Here is a 17,255-nt window from a genome sequence, read left to right as displayed (position 1 = left end):
AGCCTTTTCCTCATCCTCGGTGACAATGTTCCCCCCCGCATCCAATAAAGGATGGAGATTCTCCTTCACTCTCTTCTTGTCATTAATATATTTGTAAAAACTTTTTTTGTTGTCTTTAACGACAGCAGCCAGATTGCGTTCTAGCTGGGCTTTTGCCTTTCTCATTTCCTCTCTGCATGACCTAACGAGATCCCTGTACTCTTCTTGAGTTGCCTGCCCCTTCTTCCACAAGCGATAAACTCTCCTTTTTTTCCTGAGTCCAGGAAATTGGACTCCCGCCAATTTATAGTAGTACAAAGAATTTAGAACAGAAATTTTGTCCTACATATCATTTCTTGGGTGACGTGGGTTTCATGCACACGATTACTCGTCCTTCACATGTATTAGTGATGAAATCCAGAATTACTATGGGCAAGATGCTTAATTTTGTGACTTAGCGGGTTGGTCCTGTGTTCCTCTGAATTACTCTGCTTTTTCAGAACTGTTTGAGACCTTTGTTATTGCTTTAGAAAATTACAGAGCTTGGGGTTTTTGTGAAGAATTTTCTTTTCATCTCTTCAAGGCTGAAAGGAAGAGGTTGAAATATGCATTGCTCACAGGCAGCTTCACTTCACTAGATGCTGCTCTGAGGATGCTTTCTGAATCTTTAAAATACTTTGTTTCTGGAGGAAGTGGAAATACTGAGATCTTTTTCCTCTGGGTCCAAAGCAGCTGTTGAGTCTCACATAATCATTACAGATCTGCTTTGCCAGCAAGGTTACACGTCACAGAGACAGTGTTTAATACATTTTATTTTAATTAGACTTCATTTTGGCTCTGAACTCATTTGTTCATGTTTTCTTCCACATCCTAAAATCACCCAAGCACTGTAAATTCTCAAATAAAAGGCAATTACTGTTGATGCCACAAAAAGTTAACTTCCTGTTGGCCGGCACACGAAGCAGGTATTTAATTTCTGACTTTCTTTTGGTTTTTAATTTGACTGAGATCTATTGGTGTTTCAGAAAATATTTATTTTTCTCCTTTACAGGCTTACAGATTTTCCCAGCTTCCTGAGATGGTAATGGGTTCTCCTCCTCCTCCTGTCCCTCCCAGAACAGGTCCTGTGGCTGTTGCCTCTCTCAGGAGGTATTTATCTGTTGTTTTATTTTAGGTATGATCTTTAAAAACCACTGTTGTAATAAGAACTGGGGCAAACCCTGAAGGGGCACTTACAAGCCACTTACAAGGCACTTATAAAGACACATTCATGAAATTAGAAACATGTTGGTTTTATTTCATTTTAACATGAAGAGGAAGGAATAACAATGAATTTTCTCTTCTACTAGCTAATCAGTTTCAATAAAATTAGGAGATGCAGGCTCCGACTGCTTTTAAAATGTGCTTTGCCTCAACTCGCATAACGGCATATTGTATTGCAGATATGTGGTAGATAATTTGCCCTGTCGTTCTCCCTGCTTTTCCCTATTGCAAGGACTTGCAACAGGGTATGGATCAATTGTGAGATGTTTCTCAGTACCTCGGGTCCGGGGATTTCTGCCTAGCTTTCAGATATCTCATACCTGCGTTTCTGAAGCCAAATACGTGCAAAAGCCTGACTGCCTTAGCTCAGTGTATACATTTTGCCTCCTCCTCTCAGTAAGGCACTCTATAAAATGCATTTCAAGGAATTTTTACACTTCTGTGGCGGATGAACTCATTTAGCCTTCAGTGCTGTGCTGTTAGGTACTGCCTGGTGCCAACTGCAATTCAAGGCACCACAGGCCTGCTGAGAGTTGCTGTGGAGCACCGAGGCCAAAGGAAACTTTTCTGAGTGGTTGCTAATGATATCGTAACTGCGTCCAAATATTCAGGATATGGACACTGTTGACATACTCTTGTTCATCTATCACATTTTAGCTCTAAAGGAACTGGGACACACCATTTCAAAAGATGTTAGTACTTCCCAAGTGCAGTTAATGTTACTTACCATAGTAGTCTCCTACTATATGATACCATGTCATATATGCTGTAGTCATATGGTATTGTCTATAGTTTTGTGTTGATGAACTATGGTAAAGCTCTGTTTTTTGTGTTGCATGTCACAGACATTTGTTTGAAGCAGCAAGCACATGCTCTATGCAATGAAAATAACATGCTTTGGCAAAGTAGCGACCAGGCTAAAGAAGTTGTCTCAGACTTCTCCAAACTTACCGTTCTCCAGTTGCTCTTCAAACTTTTCTCATGCCAGAGCAAAATCAGATAGCTCATTTCTAGCTGGCTTGTCATACTGTAGTTGATAGGCAGGTATGTGACTATGAATCTCACTTGTCAGTCAGAATGATAAAAGTTTCTATTTTTTACTTTCTTAATGCACAGGTCTACATCAGATATTGGCAGCAAAGTGAGAATACCTGACTCCAGTGGGGCAGATCAGGCCCAGCATCATGATCAGGCATCTTTTGCACCTGGTTCGAGAGCTCCAATGTCTGTTGGTCCACTTGATCAATCAGCTTTTCACTCAGGTGAAAAAATAGTGCAGACCCAACTTGCAGCTTTGAGCACCTCACAATTTATTTTGCCTATAAATGAACGTATGGGATATAGCAAATACAGATGATTATTTGGAGAAAGACTGTATTAGGTGTTTTTTTTCTGGTGCAACTGAAGGAGACCTATAAGGGTTGCTCCTTTGTAAATGCAGCATCAGCTGCATTGTAAAATACTACTCATCCTGCAGAAGCACCAGGAAATGGTCATTTCTGAAGGTAAGATCCAGCAGTAATGTACCAGATGGTCTTTGTTCAAGTATGGCATTCTGCTGCCTCACTGATAAGGACTCTGAATTATTAAAGCCTGGTAAAACAGTTCATCTGTACCACAAAATTCAGTGGAATTTTTAGGGCTAGTACAGAGGGTGTTGGCTGGCAAAAGCAGAAGTTGCAGTATTGGGACTGCTGTGTGACTCGCGTGTTGTGTTGCACCCTGTACAAAAACAACCAAAGCGGGAGAGACAGGTAACAGGGTTCTGAGGGACATGGAGAAATGAGGTGGATCCTTCCATAATTTTATCAGTCAAGAATACCAGGCCAAGTGCTTGAAAACAGAGTATGTACAATGGAGCTGTAAGTAGAACTGCAGAAGGAGGCTTAATGGCATTCAGCTCTGCTTGGTTTGTAAGGAAAGGGAGGAAAAACAAGTGGACATGAAAAATAGCATGTGTGAGGCTGAGGTTTTCCAGCCTGACTGTTGGATGAGTTTTATGACTCCCTATTTCATCTTGAGAAACTTAACCCCTAGTCTTGTCACAACAGTGGGCTGCTGAGGCGGGTAAATTGAAGGTATATTCCCCCTTCCCCTCAAAACATAAGGCAGCAGTGCTTTTCGATAGTCAAAAGTAATCCGTTAGCTTGTCTCCCCTCCTATTTTGGAGAAGGTATTTCCTGCTCAAGTGCAGGACTTGATTTGGGTCTAAATGTCCCAGTTTTAAAGGCCTAGTGAGTTTCTGGCCCTTTTGATATGAATTTTATTTATGAATGAATGGATTTAATAATGAGATTAAGATGATACACTGTTTTGATGGTATCTGGATAACATTTAGCTGGGAAAATATTTGAAATACCTTCTCATTGGCAAAAAGTTTTCTTGAAGAGCTATAGAAAAGAGCTTACAAGATTAAAAAAAATTTACATTGTCAGTTCAAAGTTTGGAAATTAGTAGGTTTATAAGAGATTGCTCTGTTAATCTGCCAGAAAAAATTCTTTCTTAGCTTCCTCAGAAGTAATAGTTATCTGCGTTGTATTCAACATCTTCTACTGAGAATAATAATGTGGATATGCAAATCTGTTGACAATTAATTAAATATAGTAGGTTTGACAGATCCATTCTACTCTCACTTCTTGTCATACTTTCCTCAAACGGTGCATGTGAATCTGAAAAAAGCAGATGCTCACCCTTTCATTTTAAAGCATTTCAAGCTATAAAATATGCCACGTTACCAAGAGCTCTTTCTTCATGTCTGCAGCAATGTGTTCTGTGTGATACACTTTTTTATAATTTCTAGTGACGTGGAGATTTTATTGCCATATGTTAAAAACAGGTATATTGCCTTATCACTGAAGAGAGGCTGCATTTCAGAAGAGACAAAGTGACATGTGTACGTTGTGGAGCTTGCCAGAATTATTCTGGGGGTAGCTGGAGGAAACTTTCATATATGATAGATGCTACAAATGGCTATAATACAGGGAAAGACAAGGAGAGTTGTGAGAAACCTGCAGCTGTGATACAAACAAGGATTTCTAAAGTTCTGATAGGAAAATAAATTTTTATTGCCTCAATAGATAAAGAAACATTGCTGCAGGTGCTGATTTGGCATGAAACAGTGTAATGTTGGCTCACGCAGCCCATCAACATCACCTTTAAGATAACGATGTTGCAGTAAGAATTGGGGTAAGGTATTACATCAGCTAATTGAGTGTTCATTTTGAATAGTAGCTCATTTTGCTGTGGTTAAATTAAAAGAGCATTTTGATGTAGAAGCCATGTGTCATCTACAGGAGCAGCACTTTCTTCTCTGTACATGCCTGAAGAATACTTATTTCCAGCCTTGCTAACTCATTTAAATTAGCAACCCTTGTGCTGTCTGTGACGTGGGAAGAACAAAGATCACCCACACCTCTTCTCTTAGCCCACCTCCTTGCAAACCAAGGGGCTGGAGGAACTGAGATAGAGGTCCTGTGAGATACCCTGTGGCTACCTGCCGTGCAGACATACATCGTAGATCCCACTGCTCCATAGCATTTCCACAGTAACTGCATCTCCGAGGGCTGGGTGACTCCAGCATCCTCCCTGACATAGTGCCTTTTCACCTACAACCCGATGTCAAAATGAAAGCTAGGACTTAGTCCCTAACAGTAGAAAACATTGTATAACTGTAAAGAGTTTTTAGTCCATATTTTGGATGACAGATCACTCATTTTTCTTCCAATTTTAGCATTTCCACAGTAACTGCATCTCCGAGGGCTGGGTGACTCCAGCATCCTCCCTGACATAGTGCCTTTTCACCTACAACCCGATGTCAAAATGAGCTCTAGGACTTAGTCCCTAACAGTAGAAAACATTGTATAACTGTAAAGAGTTTTTAGTCCATTTTGGATGACTAACAGTAGAAAACATTGTATAACTGTAAAGAGTTTTTAGTCCATATTTTGGATGACAGATCACTCATTTTTCTTCCAATTTTTTTCTGATTTCTTTTTTTTTTTTTTTTTTGAGTCAGTGTTGAAACAGATGGTATGTTTCTGCTCTGGAGACAATTATGCTACAAAATATATTTTTCTCCTCTTTGCACACCCTGGTTGCATCCATAGCCCTTCTGGCCTAGGACTGCATGGGAGGTCGCTGAGAACCTATAAATTGCTGGTTTTCGGGAGACTGCTTTGGGGATGGGTGTCACTGTTCGAGTCTTTCTATCTCTATGTATGAGCCCATGCAGTGTTCCCAGTATCTATCAGAGTAGGCAGCATAACCCTCTTGCAGAGTGTTCAGAAGCAAGGATGTGCCAGGGCTGTAAATTACATTCTGGGGGGCAGATATTTGAAGCACCCAGTAAGTGATGCTAATTGCTATCAATTATTCTCTGTTTGAGGTTGGGGGAACGCCCATGTCTTGCCATTTTGTCGGCACCTCTTACACAGTGGTATCATACCTACTGAGGGCAATTATTGGCGATATGGCAATATTCAAATAACGTGCAGTTGGAGAGGAGAGGAATTGTATTTTCTCTGCATTGACTCTAGTACAGAGCCAGTGCCCATCTATGCAGTGTTACTGTACTTCCATTCCTCAGTGAAAAGGAATTGTACTTTATTGTGTTCTTATGGGGTTTACTGGCTCTTCTGCTTTCACATAAATGATGTTATTCTTGCTATATTCTGTGAATCTGAAAAGTAAAATACATGTTCATGTATTATAACTGAGTACTCAAAGCACACCGTCTACATGCTTTATTTACTACCTGATAAAGATGATGCAGAGCTTTCCCACTCAGGATTTAGGAATGAGGATTTTATGACCATAGTGTAGCAAGTTGTTTGTATTTTATTCTAAACTTGGCAAATACATGGAGTTATGATGGCTTCTCTCAAGGTAAATAGTGGGAGCACGTGATAAGATGCTGGTCTTCCAGACAGCCTAGTTATATCCTGTGGATAATCTGAGTAATTGCAGCAAGAACCACATTGTTCCATGCATCTCTGAGCCCCAGGAATAAACCCTACCTGAAAGATTGTATGACAATTACATAGACAACCGCAAATCTTGCCTTCCTCAGTACTTCCCAGCATTATAGGGATGTTCTAGTCAGATGGTGGGAGCCTTACATCCAACCGATGGTGATCACATTCTCACCAATAAAAACAAAACAAAACAAAACAAAGACTGAGGCCAGCTACTTCATAAGCATTATCTCTAATTTATAACTGAAAATGTCAGCTATTAATTATATCTACTCTCTTTCTTAATAGGTAATACCGTACCAGCAGTGTTTGCCATACCAGCAGCAAACCGACCTGGCTTCACAGGCTATTTTATCCCAACACCACCCACGGCATACAGGAACCAAGCCTGGATGCCCTATGCCGGAGAGAATGAATTACCAGGGCAGTGGGCAGACTCAGTAAGCATCCTTGCTCTTCTAACTACATATATTTTCTGTGACTTGCAAAGGAGGGGTTTTAAGCAATGCTAAGTGATCAGCAAAGAATCTGAGCAAGATAATTCTTCCTTGAATGGTAATAATCTCTAGTAGTGACAAGTAATGACAGAGGGCATAGCTACTTTAGCTGTCCATCCCATGAACTGTAAGTAAGGTCTTTTAGAGAGTTAAATCATTCACTAGGCTAGGGGCTGGCACCTATTCAAAGTTGGTGGGTTAGGTACCATTTTTCTTTCCCAAGACAGAGGTTAAATATTTGGATAGGCACATGGCAGGAGTAGGTGATGCTGCCTCTCAAGGTGGCCTTGTGCTGTTTGGAAGCTGGGGAGCATCTTTCCCTCCTGGAGGCTTCTCTCAAGACAGCCGAGCTCCCAAATCCTAGCGCCCGGCTCTGCCGCAGCCCTGCTTCACAGTGTTTCAAGTCCTCCTGCAGGCTGCAGTGACAGATCATAAATTAAATAATTAATTGCGCAATCCTAGTCTGGGACAGATGTAATTTTTAGCCCAAAGTATACCTACACTTCAAAGAAATAAAGTTGAGACATCCTAAAATGAATTGCAGTAGTTTATCATGTTTGAAACAATTTCTAAAAATTAGGGCTTTTTTTCCACTAGGGAAAAAAAAAGATCAGTTCTGCTGCTTGAGCTCACATCTGGTATTTATGCAGAACCAATTCAGCTAAACAAACTGGGAGATGGATTCTATTTCCTTGTGCATATGATCAACAGAATATTTTAGTGAATTGCAGTTGGAGTCTAATAGTTGACTTTGAGCAGCTAAGCAAGAGACAACACGGTCATATAAATATTCCTGGGGTCAGCTATTTGTTGCCAAATCTTTATTACTGCTTCTGATGCCTGTGAGGAAAATAATTCAGTTTGACTGTGAGATGCAAGTCTGGATTTGTAGGCTAAACTGTCAAGAAAAAGTACGTTCATCCGTAAGCTGAGCACATCTGCTGATGTGCCCCTGCCACCTGGAGGCTTTTGATGCCGTCGTACAGATTCCCTTCCCAGAGCTGCCCTTTAAAGTATGGAAACCCTTTTTCTTTTCATTGTTTTATTTATTTGTGGGGTTTTTTTTTGGTTGTCTTTAACCCTACTGACACTTTAAATCCAGGAGGCCCGTTGCATCTGAGCAACTTTAAACTTTTTCTTTAAAAAGAAAAAAAACCCAAAACAAAACAGGAAAAGTACTTTACTTGTCTTCCATTCTTTCTCCCTTTTGTATCCCTACTCCTTGGCTGCAGTCCCATGAAGAGAGTCAGATATCACTTGTCAAAAGGGGACACTGAAAACAAACTGGACAAAACGGGAATGCAAATCTCCAGCCCCCAGTTCCTTCCTCTGGAAGGAGAAGAATGTAACCCTGTTGTGGGTTTCCCTGTCTTCAGGGAAAGAGGTGGGAAGAGCAGTTAGTGCCGGTGGACCATACACAGGGGAATGGAGAGGGATGCAAGAAGCTGTCTGAGAAATAACTGTGGCAATATAGAATTCAGAGGAAACGAATTTTCCTTTTAACTTCACATACCCACTACAGAGCTTTAACAACTTCTTGTTACTCAGACTTTCAGCCCTCCTGTGACTTTGCAGGAGAAGAGGAAAAAATGTAAACCCAAACCACTTCAGTTTCTACAATGAATTTGCACCTCCCAACGACTGCAAATCTGTCAAGAAATTGTCTTTATTTGAAAATCATTACTAGAGGAACTAGTAATAGTGTTAGCAACGTAATACAGTCAGAAAGCCTGAATAAAACTGCAAAATATAAAGACCTAAAGTAATACTCAGAGTTTGAGTTTCTGGATGCTTTCTGGTTTCTGAGCCTCTAGATTGTAGCTTGATCATGCTTCCAAGGTTTTGACAATTAGTAAGAACAGAGGCTTAATATCTGCAAGGTGAAAATTGAAATTCTTTACTTTTCATGCATTTCTACTAGCTGGACTGTAAACAAGGGGGCATAGGAAACGGGAGATTTGACAACAAAGAATTATCTTATAAGCTCAATTTACTGTAATGTACTATTTTCTCAGTTAAAAGGTAAGTATTGAAGCACTAAATTTTGTGGGAGAAGGGAACTGTATCCGACAAAGCATTTATTTTCCAAACTGCCAGATGCTGCTTAGTGAAAGTAGTAACCTGGTGGCCTCTAGTGGCGTGTTCACACATTGTACTACTAAAATGTCTTTAATAATCTGTTGTAAACTAAACAGAGGCAGCTGCATTTAATGATCACTTTCATATCATGCCTGCTTCCTACGTTTGTCTCATCACACTATACTGAATGTGTTTGACATTCTCTTCATCGCTTGATGGCTATCCAAGATCGTATAGAGCATGTGTAAATCCTAGTGGTCAAGTTTTCATAGGTTCTTAGATGCCTGAAGTGGCAAGAGTTTCAAAAGCACCCAAGGGGCTGTTAAACTCTCACAGGGCCAGAGCCAAAATGGGATTTAAGCAAAGCTGTCATTCTGAAGTCCATGCTGAGGACCCATGTTCCCCAGAAGGTATATAAAATTGGCAGACGTTTCACATCTTGACATTTCAGTCTGCTTGCAGACTGCTAAAATTCTGAAATACTGCTTCTGGCATACCCACCAACGCCTTAGCCCTGGTGGGTGAAGCACCTTACACCTCAGCCTGACTGAAATCCGAAAATTAGCTGAGACATCTGCCTGGCCGCCTGTATTATATGCTTATATAAGACCTTAATGTATTTGGAAAGTCAAAAACTTGTGTTTTTCCCATTTATAGCAAAAAGAATTACAAAGTTAACTTTTTAGTGATTAAACATTGTGGAACCTTATAAGTGTAGTATTCTGAGTATAGTGTAGGTAAGCGTAGTTTTCCAAGTCACTCAGTTCATAAAAAAGCATCACTGAACTTTCCTTACTTACTTGTCATTGGCATGGACTAGAATGATCAGCTGGTAAGCTTTTTCTCAAGGAGAAATTATCTTGTCCTAGTAATAGGTTATGGGTTGCCTTCTGTAACAACATAAAGCCTTCTTCAAAATGAAGGGCTGTAGGTTCCCGATTTATAGACTTTTGCAAAACATAAATAAATACTATTATTATTTGATGCATTAAAAACTTCCGAGGACTATGAAGACTGGTATCATGGTTCATGGATTTATGAAGGAAATTTAATATCTCAAGGGGGTATGTTATCTCAAGGGCCTATGTTATTATTTTAGTTTTAGCCAGTGTAACGTGGGGCTGAAATCGGTGAAGTTACAACAGAGTAAAATTGTGAATCTCCCATGTAATTCTGTTAAATGTGGCCAGAAGACCTGATACTTCTGAGAAGTCAAACCTCCTTTTCAGTGTTGAGTTTCCAGGTTGGCATACCTGAGCTTATCCCCGTTGTCTGCATCTATTGAGTTTTTGTTAGGAACAGTAAGTCCAGAGACTTGGCTGACTTGGCTTAGATAGCGGCTGCAAATCAGGAAACTCTACTTTTCTGTTCTAGGCTTTTCGGTGTCCTGAAATGTAGTGGTGCTGTCTGTTTAAAACTGAAATGTTTAGGAGGAATAGTAAGCAGAGAACACACTCAGAAAAGCCTTCTCCCTTTGACTTTTCGTAGTGATGGTAAATTAGGACATGCGATGTTTCCCCCGCTAGGTGTTTTTGCTGCCACAGTCTGGGGAGTTGAGTACCCGGTACATTGATGTATGTGCATAAATGGCACATGCCAAGATAGACATTTGTAAATAGACGCTTAGGAGTATGAGGTTTACGTTCTCTTCATGTGGTCCTATCTGTTACATCTTATTCTGCCCCGGGGAGGTTTGTGTTACCTGGCAGGTGGCACTATGGATCAACTGTTCTGTATAATTTTGTGTAATTACCATGCTCTACAGGTTCCACTACCTGGATACATCGAGGCTTATCCGAGGCCCCGCTATCAACATAATTCTCCTTCGCGACTTCCTCGCCAATACAGCCAGCAAGCAAGCATGCATCCCAGCCTGGAACAAGCTCCTTTGCCGTCCACTGCAGCTTCTCAGCAGAGCCTGACAGAAAATGACCCATCCGATGCTCCTCTCACCAACATTTCTACAGCTGCCCTCGTAAAGGCAATAAGAGAAGAAGTTGCTAAACTGGCCAAGAAGCAAACAGATATGTTTGAGTTCCAGGTCTAATATCTTTTGTGCACAGTACTTGTATCATGCAACCTGGGGTAGCCAAGAAAGCGACTCCTTCAATTTTCAGTTACAAACTTGCTGTGAATTGTGCCAAAGTGATGGCATTTTTCTCTGCCTGAAAAGTCAAACTATGAAATGACTTAAAGCAGAGCAACAGGACTCTGAAGATGTGTAATTCTGCTTGCCAGCTAAGGAAATGCTGCCAGGTAACTGTTTAATACAGATAAGATTGATCATACGCAATTGTTTGTCACTTAGCTCTCGTATTATGACCCATCATCACTAGAGATGCTGCTGAACATGTCTGCCCCACACGATGTTTCATTTGCAGGCCCAAAGGTAGAGCTGCTGAAAATAACTTCTGCATGTCAAAACTTTGATTAAAGAAGAAAATACAGTAGAACACGGTTAGCTAAAGGCCACAGTAGGCGTGGCCGTGGCCATGTTAATTGTTTGCTGCAGGACATATAAGGGATGCTGATTTCAGCAATGCGGAGTCATTCAGCCTTTTCATTCTAGAGACCGTATTCAAACCAAAAGAATTTGAGATGAGTAAGTAATACAAATAAATGTCCTGTAAATAGCCCCAATTCTCCTCATCCTATTAACAGTACAAAGAAGTGAAAGAAGAGAAGACTGTGAAGAAGGTTAATGATATTTTGATAATCGGTGGCTACCTTGTCCCTGAATGCCACTGATGAGTTATGGAGATTTTTTTCAGCGTGAGAGAATACAATACACGAAGAGCCAACAAAGGATGTTGGTGCTAGAAGCTTCCAGGAGAAATGAAAAAAGGTTATTCGCATTTGCTCTATATTCAGGCTTTTCACTCTGACTGCATGTGAAGCTGGTAAACCCGAGACCTTTGAGCAAGTCTTTCCAATCTGGAGTAATGAATACACCCGCTTGGACAAGAAAACCTCTGTAACACAGTGCTTTCTTCTCTTTCTTAAACAATGATATCTACTAAAGTGATGCCAGAAAGTGCTACCTGAAGCTGCAGTTGATTTTGATTACGCTGGAGTAGTGAATGCACACCTAGGCAGTTCTGAATGTAGAGGATCTGATTATCATATTAACATGTGAATAAGTAAACAGTTACATGGTTTAACAAAAATACTAATGTTCTGTGAAAAAGAGACCATTTCCAGAAATTATGCTGACTTTATATTGTGCAAGATAAAGGTCACTAATTGTTAAACTGCATTGTTGTATGAATCCAATCCCAAAAGAAAATCAAACCAGTTGAATGGGGCAATAGTTCATCTTTTGCAGTTGTAAAAAACAGTTGGAGGTCATGAACAATTGTTCTCAGTTCCTTCAGCAATTAGCTTTGGGAACTGAAGTTGTTGCAAAATACGTTGTTGGGCATGCTTGACGTCAACTGGAGTTAAAGGTAATGTCCTTCGTTTCAGTAAGTTATTTAGTTATCTTCATTTGCTTATGCTATTTTGTCTGATCATTTCATTTCCCTGAGTTTCTTTGGTCTTTACTGAGGTGAGAAAGGGAACTTGGTTTAGCTTTTTGACCATCAGTAAAATGAGAGGAGAAGGAGAGAGACGACTAGAACAGGGGATAGAAGAAGAAATTGATGAAGCACAAACTTTTAAAGCAGAGCTATTTTTTCCCCAAATAATTATATTATAAACCCTGACTGAGATTGTGATACATAGTTATCCTAGAATATACAGATATCTTCTGCTCCAATACCTTAAATATTGCAGAAGCTTTTGGAATGCTAGCTAATCTTTCAACAAATGTGAAATCTCATTTTTATTATTTAAAATTCAGATATAAATAAAATGTATTTTTGTAATTTCTATGTATATATGTGCTGTATATTTATATGTGAGTAGTCTGCTATAGCCAGAAAATTTCCATAAACCAAGTGCAAAAAAACCCAAACAAAACCCCTAGTAATTTTAATGATCAATATAAACATGTTATGTCTGGAGTACACAAATATACATTTGGGTGACTTGGATACTAAACAACCAAAGAAACTCAATCTTTCACATAAATATAAGTCTAGTAAAGACAGACTGCTGTCTCAGTTACTTGTCAGCTAACTAATACTGATCTTATCAGTGTAATACAATACATCCAAATGTGTTTTTGTGTTGAATTAATAGCTGCCTAAGAGTATCACACTTGAAAATAACAACTCAAAAATACTGCGCCAAACTCAGCGTGCCATAAAAAGACTAGTTCTGGTTGGCTTCAGTGGGAGCTTCACTCGCTGACAGCAAGGCTGAGTTTCTCTATTACGATTCGTCTATACGTGCACATTTCACTAGAATCCCTTGAACAATATTCTGCTTATTTTTCAGTCATTTCAATCACTGTAATGTAAGTGCAGACATAATTGAAGAGCGGCTTACTTTTATTTAGCCTAAGCTGGTTCATAACTGGCTTAAGCTAGCTAACTTGGTAAGTGAAATCCACACTAAATTGTGCCAGCCACATTTTGCATCAGCTTTATTACCTCAGTTTTTGAATGATTCCTCTATTTAGCCCAATGAAATTTTGCAAGTGGATAGGCCCTTCTATACAACGGGAGTGAAATGTGCTGTGAAATAAATTTCTGTATCTTAGACTCCAGTTTTGCAGAGTTATCCTAAAGCTGCAAGTATGGAAGCAGCAGCAATCACGTGGATGGGAGTACTGAAAAAAATATAGGGAAGGGTGATGTTACGATGTATTCCCAAAAGAGTCACAGGAGGTAGGACGTACCAGATTTAAACAGCATCTTTGGGACACTTAGTTCTGCTTGTAAATCTGTACCAATTCTTAAATTTAAGTGATTTAGTAGTTCTATTGAAAAATGTATGAGGATGAAGCCAAGCATATATCTTGCCATACTGGAAATTAAAACGTTTGGAAATTATGTAGATGTACAGGGTTTGAATGCCTACATGCAAACAAAATGAACAAACAGAAAAACCCCAATAAAAATGTTTAAATAGCCTTCTAGAAAGACAAACCATTTCAGTAAAGTTAAACAAAGTACTCTTCATATTACTGAGGAAGACCTGTTAGACTTTCAAAATTAATTTTGTTTGGTATTGTATCGACGATGTGCAGTGTATTGAATATTCCTTCCACCATCACTCTAAAACCATTGTGGTGCACTTTATTCACAAAGACATTTTACATTCTTCATTCATAATGGCTTTTTATCTTGTTTGGAATATGTTTCTGGTTTTTTTTTTTTAAGTACAAAGTAAGATTATACCAAGACAGTAAGGACATTCCTGGGAAAGAAAAATCATGCTGTAATATTTATACTGTCTGAGCACAAACAATGATAAAGTGAAAATATAGTGTACAAATAATTTGTAATATAATAAACATTTTGTATGGCTACAATTACAATATAGTTTTTCAATATTGATTTCAAAGAAGAAAGTATACCTGTTTAAAGATATAACCTCATCAAAATATATTCATGCCATTTTTAATGATATAAATTTAGTCATTAAGGTTTTTCTACTAAATGTCCCAATTTTCATTAAAATGATGTTAAATGTTTAGGTGAAAATACTGTTTTCTGTGTACAAAAATGTTGATGTTCTGACCGCTATTTGTCTTCAGACTTGCAAATCATCAGTAGAAACATCTGCAAACGAAATGCACGTAAAATTACTTCTTGGTATGTGCGTAATGACCGCTCTCAGTAGGTATGCTGTGTGTGACATTTATTAACATCAGTAGAACAGTGACTTTAAGAGGATAAGAGGGTACTCTTTGACAGTCGTTTTTTGAGAAAAACATATTATCTGGATTTGAGACAAGCTCTAGCACTCGGTGTAGAAATATGAATAATATTTGTATCTAATAATATCATGGATAGAACTTGATAGAAGTGCACGTAAATCCTCTATATAGAAATGGGGAAATTATCATAAGTAATGATCATTTCTTTTTCGGACTAACTTTGAAAAGGTGAGAAATGGAGGAAAGAAAATGTAAGATAAAAATGTGAAGCAGGTAGAAAAAGCAGCATTGGATTGAGTGGCAGAACTGGTGAGGCCTCTGTCTTGTTTAAGGGACGACACATACAAACTACGGTTTTCGTTATATTTCAAGATGTCTGACTGTAAATAATTAATTACATTTTAATGCATATTTTTAGTCTCGCATTGCAAATAGAAGCTGGCAGTTAGCTCTTGTAAAAGTCTGAGGGAGCTTGAAAGCAGCAAGTTTTCTGAGCTAGCAGGAGAAGTCAATTCATTTTGCTGACCTTGTTCAGCCTACACACGTCTGAGCAGCTCTGAGTACTGTGTCCAAAGATGCTGTAAATCAGTTACGGTCCTGACCTTGCATTTCTTGTACATAAACAAATCTCAGTGGCTTCCCATACCTCACTGACATGAAATGGGATAGAAAGAGAACAAGTGTGAGATAATATGAAGGATATTAACAGGTCAGGAGTACCTTAACGGTCTGGAAGCCATGGATCTTCTGTTGCGTGCTAATTTACACCTACTAGAAAATGGTTGTGTTTGGCAGCTGTCCTTGGCAAGGTGCATTCCTTTCATCGTCAATGTCCGATATGTCAAGACTCAGTCCTATCACAAGAGAGTGTATCAATTAATGCTTCCACTCCTGCGTGTAAGCCGTGTGCACTTCCTGCGTAGCTCCACATGAGAGAGTGGCATAATTAACACAAGTGGTTTCCAGTTACTCAGAGTAATCTCTTGTAATAAAACACCAAGTAGTATGGCATCTTATATTCTACTACATCATTAGAAGGGTGGAAAAAAAGGCATGGTCATACAGAATGTTAGTATATTAATACCATTACCCTTTTTATTAAAGGCATTGTGAAAGAGGGAAAGTTTGGTCTGCTAAGATCAGGACTGCTCACTAGCTAGAGCATGTGCAGGGCAACAGCCCCCTTCTGCTCAGTATGCTGTTGTGGCTGATGGAGCAGATCTCTCCTCTCGCCACTTACCACCCCTTGTAAAAGGGTACAAGCGCACAGCTTTTTGGAGTAAGACAGATGTAATTTTGAAAATAAGTATATGGGGTAAATAACATCTACCTAGTTCTCTGTGACCACTCCGGATGCATTAATGGTCTGCTAAGCAATTTTTACAAAGCAGTGTGCGTTCAGAGAGAAATGAATTAGCTCAAGCTTCTTTACTATAATGTTATTTAGACATAGCACTGTGACTTTGTAACAGTGCTATATGGAATCAGTATGTCAAATGGTAACTTACACTTTCTGTGCTAGACTTTCTTTTCATGGGTTAATTTTCTGGCCATAACTCCAGGACTAAGATTTTTTTTTTTGTTTTGTTTTGCTTATCAAAATATTTCAAAGTTCTATTTTTCCATTTTAAAGTGTAGGCATGCAAAATGAGGATGAGAGTACCTGTTTAGAATGCTTTTTTTTTGACTCTTGCCTTTCTCTCACAAATAAATAATGCAAAACTTGACTTCTGGAAATGAGATTTACATAGGTCAGTAAATGAACTGGGTACTGACTTGCTCTTTAAAAGAAAGTTTTGAGATGGCCAAGTCATAAAGGCATACCTGGTTAATACCGCAGAATCTTTATTGAGAATAACTGCATTGCACATCCTCGATCACACGTTTTGCCATGCCCAATGAGTGAAAAACAATCAGAAAACTGTGCATCTGGGGATTCCTGTTATCCAGGAAAATTTTTGCTTGGGCTGTATACAAGACATGGGAGATGGGACAGGGATTTCACTGGGGCTCTGAGGTGGGTAGACTGCCCTATGTAACATATTTGCCCTTTGAGTGGCCCTTAATGCCAACAGATGTAAAAACTACAGCCACCGAAGTGGTATGGCAGAAAGGTGGTTTAGGTCCTGATTTTTAAAATTGTTGAGATGCTCCAAAATCATATATTTCATGTTTTTAAAATCACCTTGATACCATATTGCTATCGAAAATCCTCAAGGATTTTCGATAGAATATGGTATCATTTTTTTAAAATCACCTTGATACCATATTGCTATCGAAAATCCTCAAGGATTTTCGATAGGAATATGGTATCATACTCATATATATATATATATATATATAAAAAAAAGTCCAAAAATATTTTTTGAAAACTAGTTCTTCGATCCATCTTTTTGTCCCCATACATTTCAGGTTCCTTAAGGTGTACAGAGGCAGTAATGAAGAGTTAGTTCCCAGTTTTTCTGTTATGAAGCTCATGAAAGATGAGAAATGGGTTTTAAATAGTTAGGTGGTCAAATGTATAGCAGATGTCTCAAATAATTACAAATTATGTAATTATCTCATGAAGAGATGTTTCAGGAATTTGATTTTTTGCATACATTAAAAATAATTCTTGTTTTAAGAAGTGAATGACTTTTCATGAGTTTCCATGTTCGATTCATTCCCAAGGAGTAGCTTGAAACTGTAATACATTCT

At 38.9% G+C, this 17,255-nt stretch overlaps 1 protein-coding gene across 1 annotated transcript in view; it reads left to right on the top strand.

The window, feature by feature from the left end:
* Window positions 1-10,838, top strand: part of KIAA1549L (KIAA1549 like) — a 73,740-nt gene extending 62,902 nt beyond the window's left edge. The window contains exons 18-21 of the mRNA XM_019474516.1: window positions 1,031-1,128; window positions 2,359-2,504; window positions 6,504-6,655; window positions 10,557-10,838. Coding sequence (XP_019330061.1) covers window positions 1,031-1,128; window positions 2,359-2,504; window positions 6,504-6,655; window positions 10,557-10,838 — 678 coding nt within the window. The remainder of the gene's footprint in view (window positions 1-1,030; window positions 1,129-2,358; window positions 2,505-6,503; window positions 6,656-10,556) is intronic.
* Window positions 10,839-17,255: the final 6,417 nt, after the last annotated feature.

Source organism: Aptenodytes forsteri, unplaced genomic scaffold (genome assembly GCF_000699145.1).
Source record: "Aptenodytes forsteri isolate BGI_AS27 unplaced genomic scaffold, ASM69914v1 Scaffold8, whole genome shotgun sequence".
Lineage (NCBI taxonomy): Eukaryota > Metazoa > Chordata > Aves > Sphenisciformes > Spheniscidae > Aptenodytes > Aptenodytes forsteri.
The sequence above is the reverse complement of the archived record's forward strand: the minus strand, read 5'-3'. Positions and strand labels throughout refer to the sequence as shown.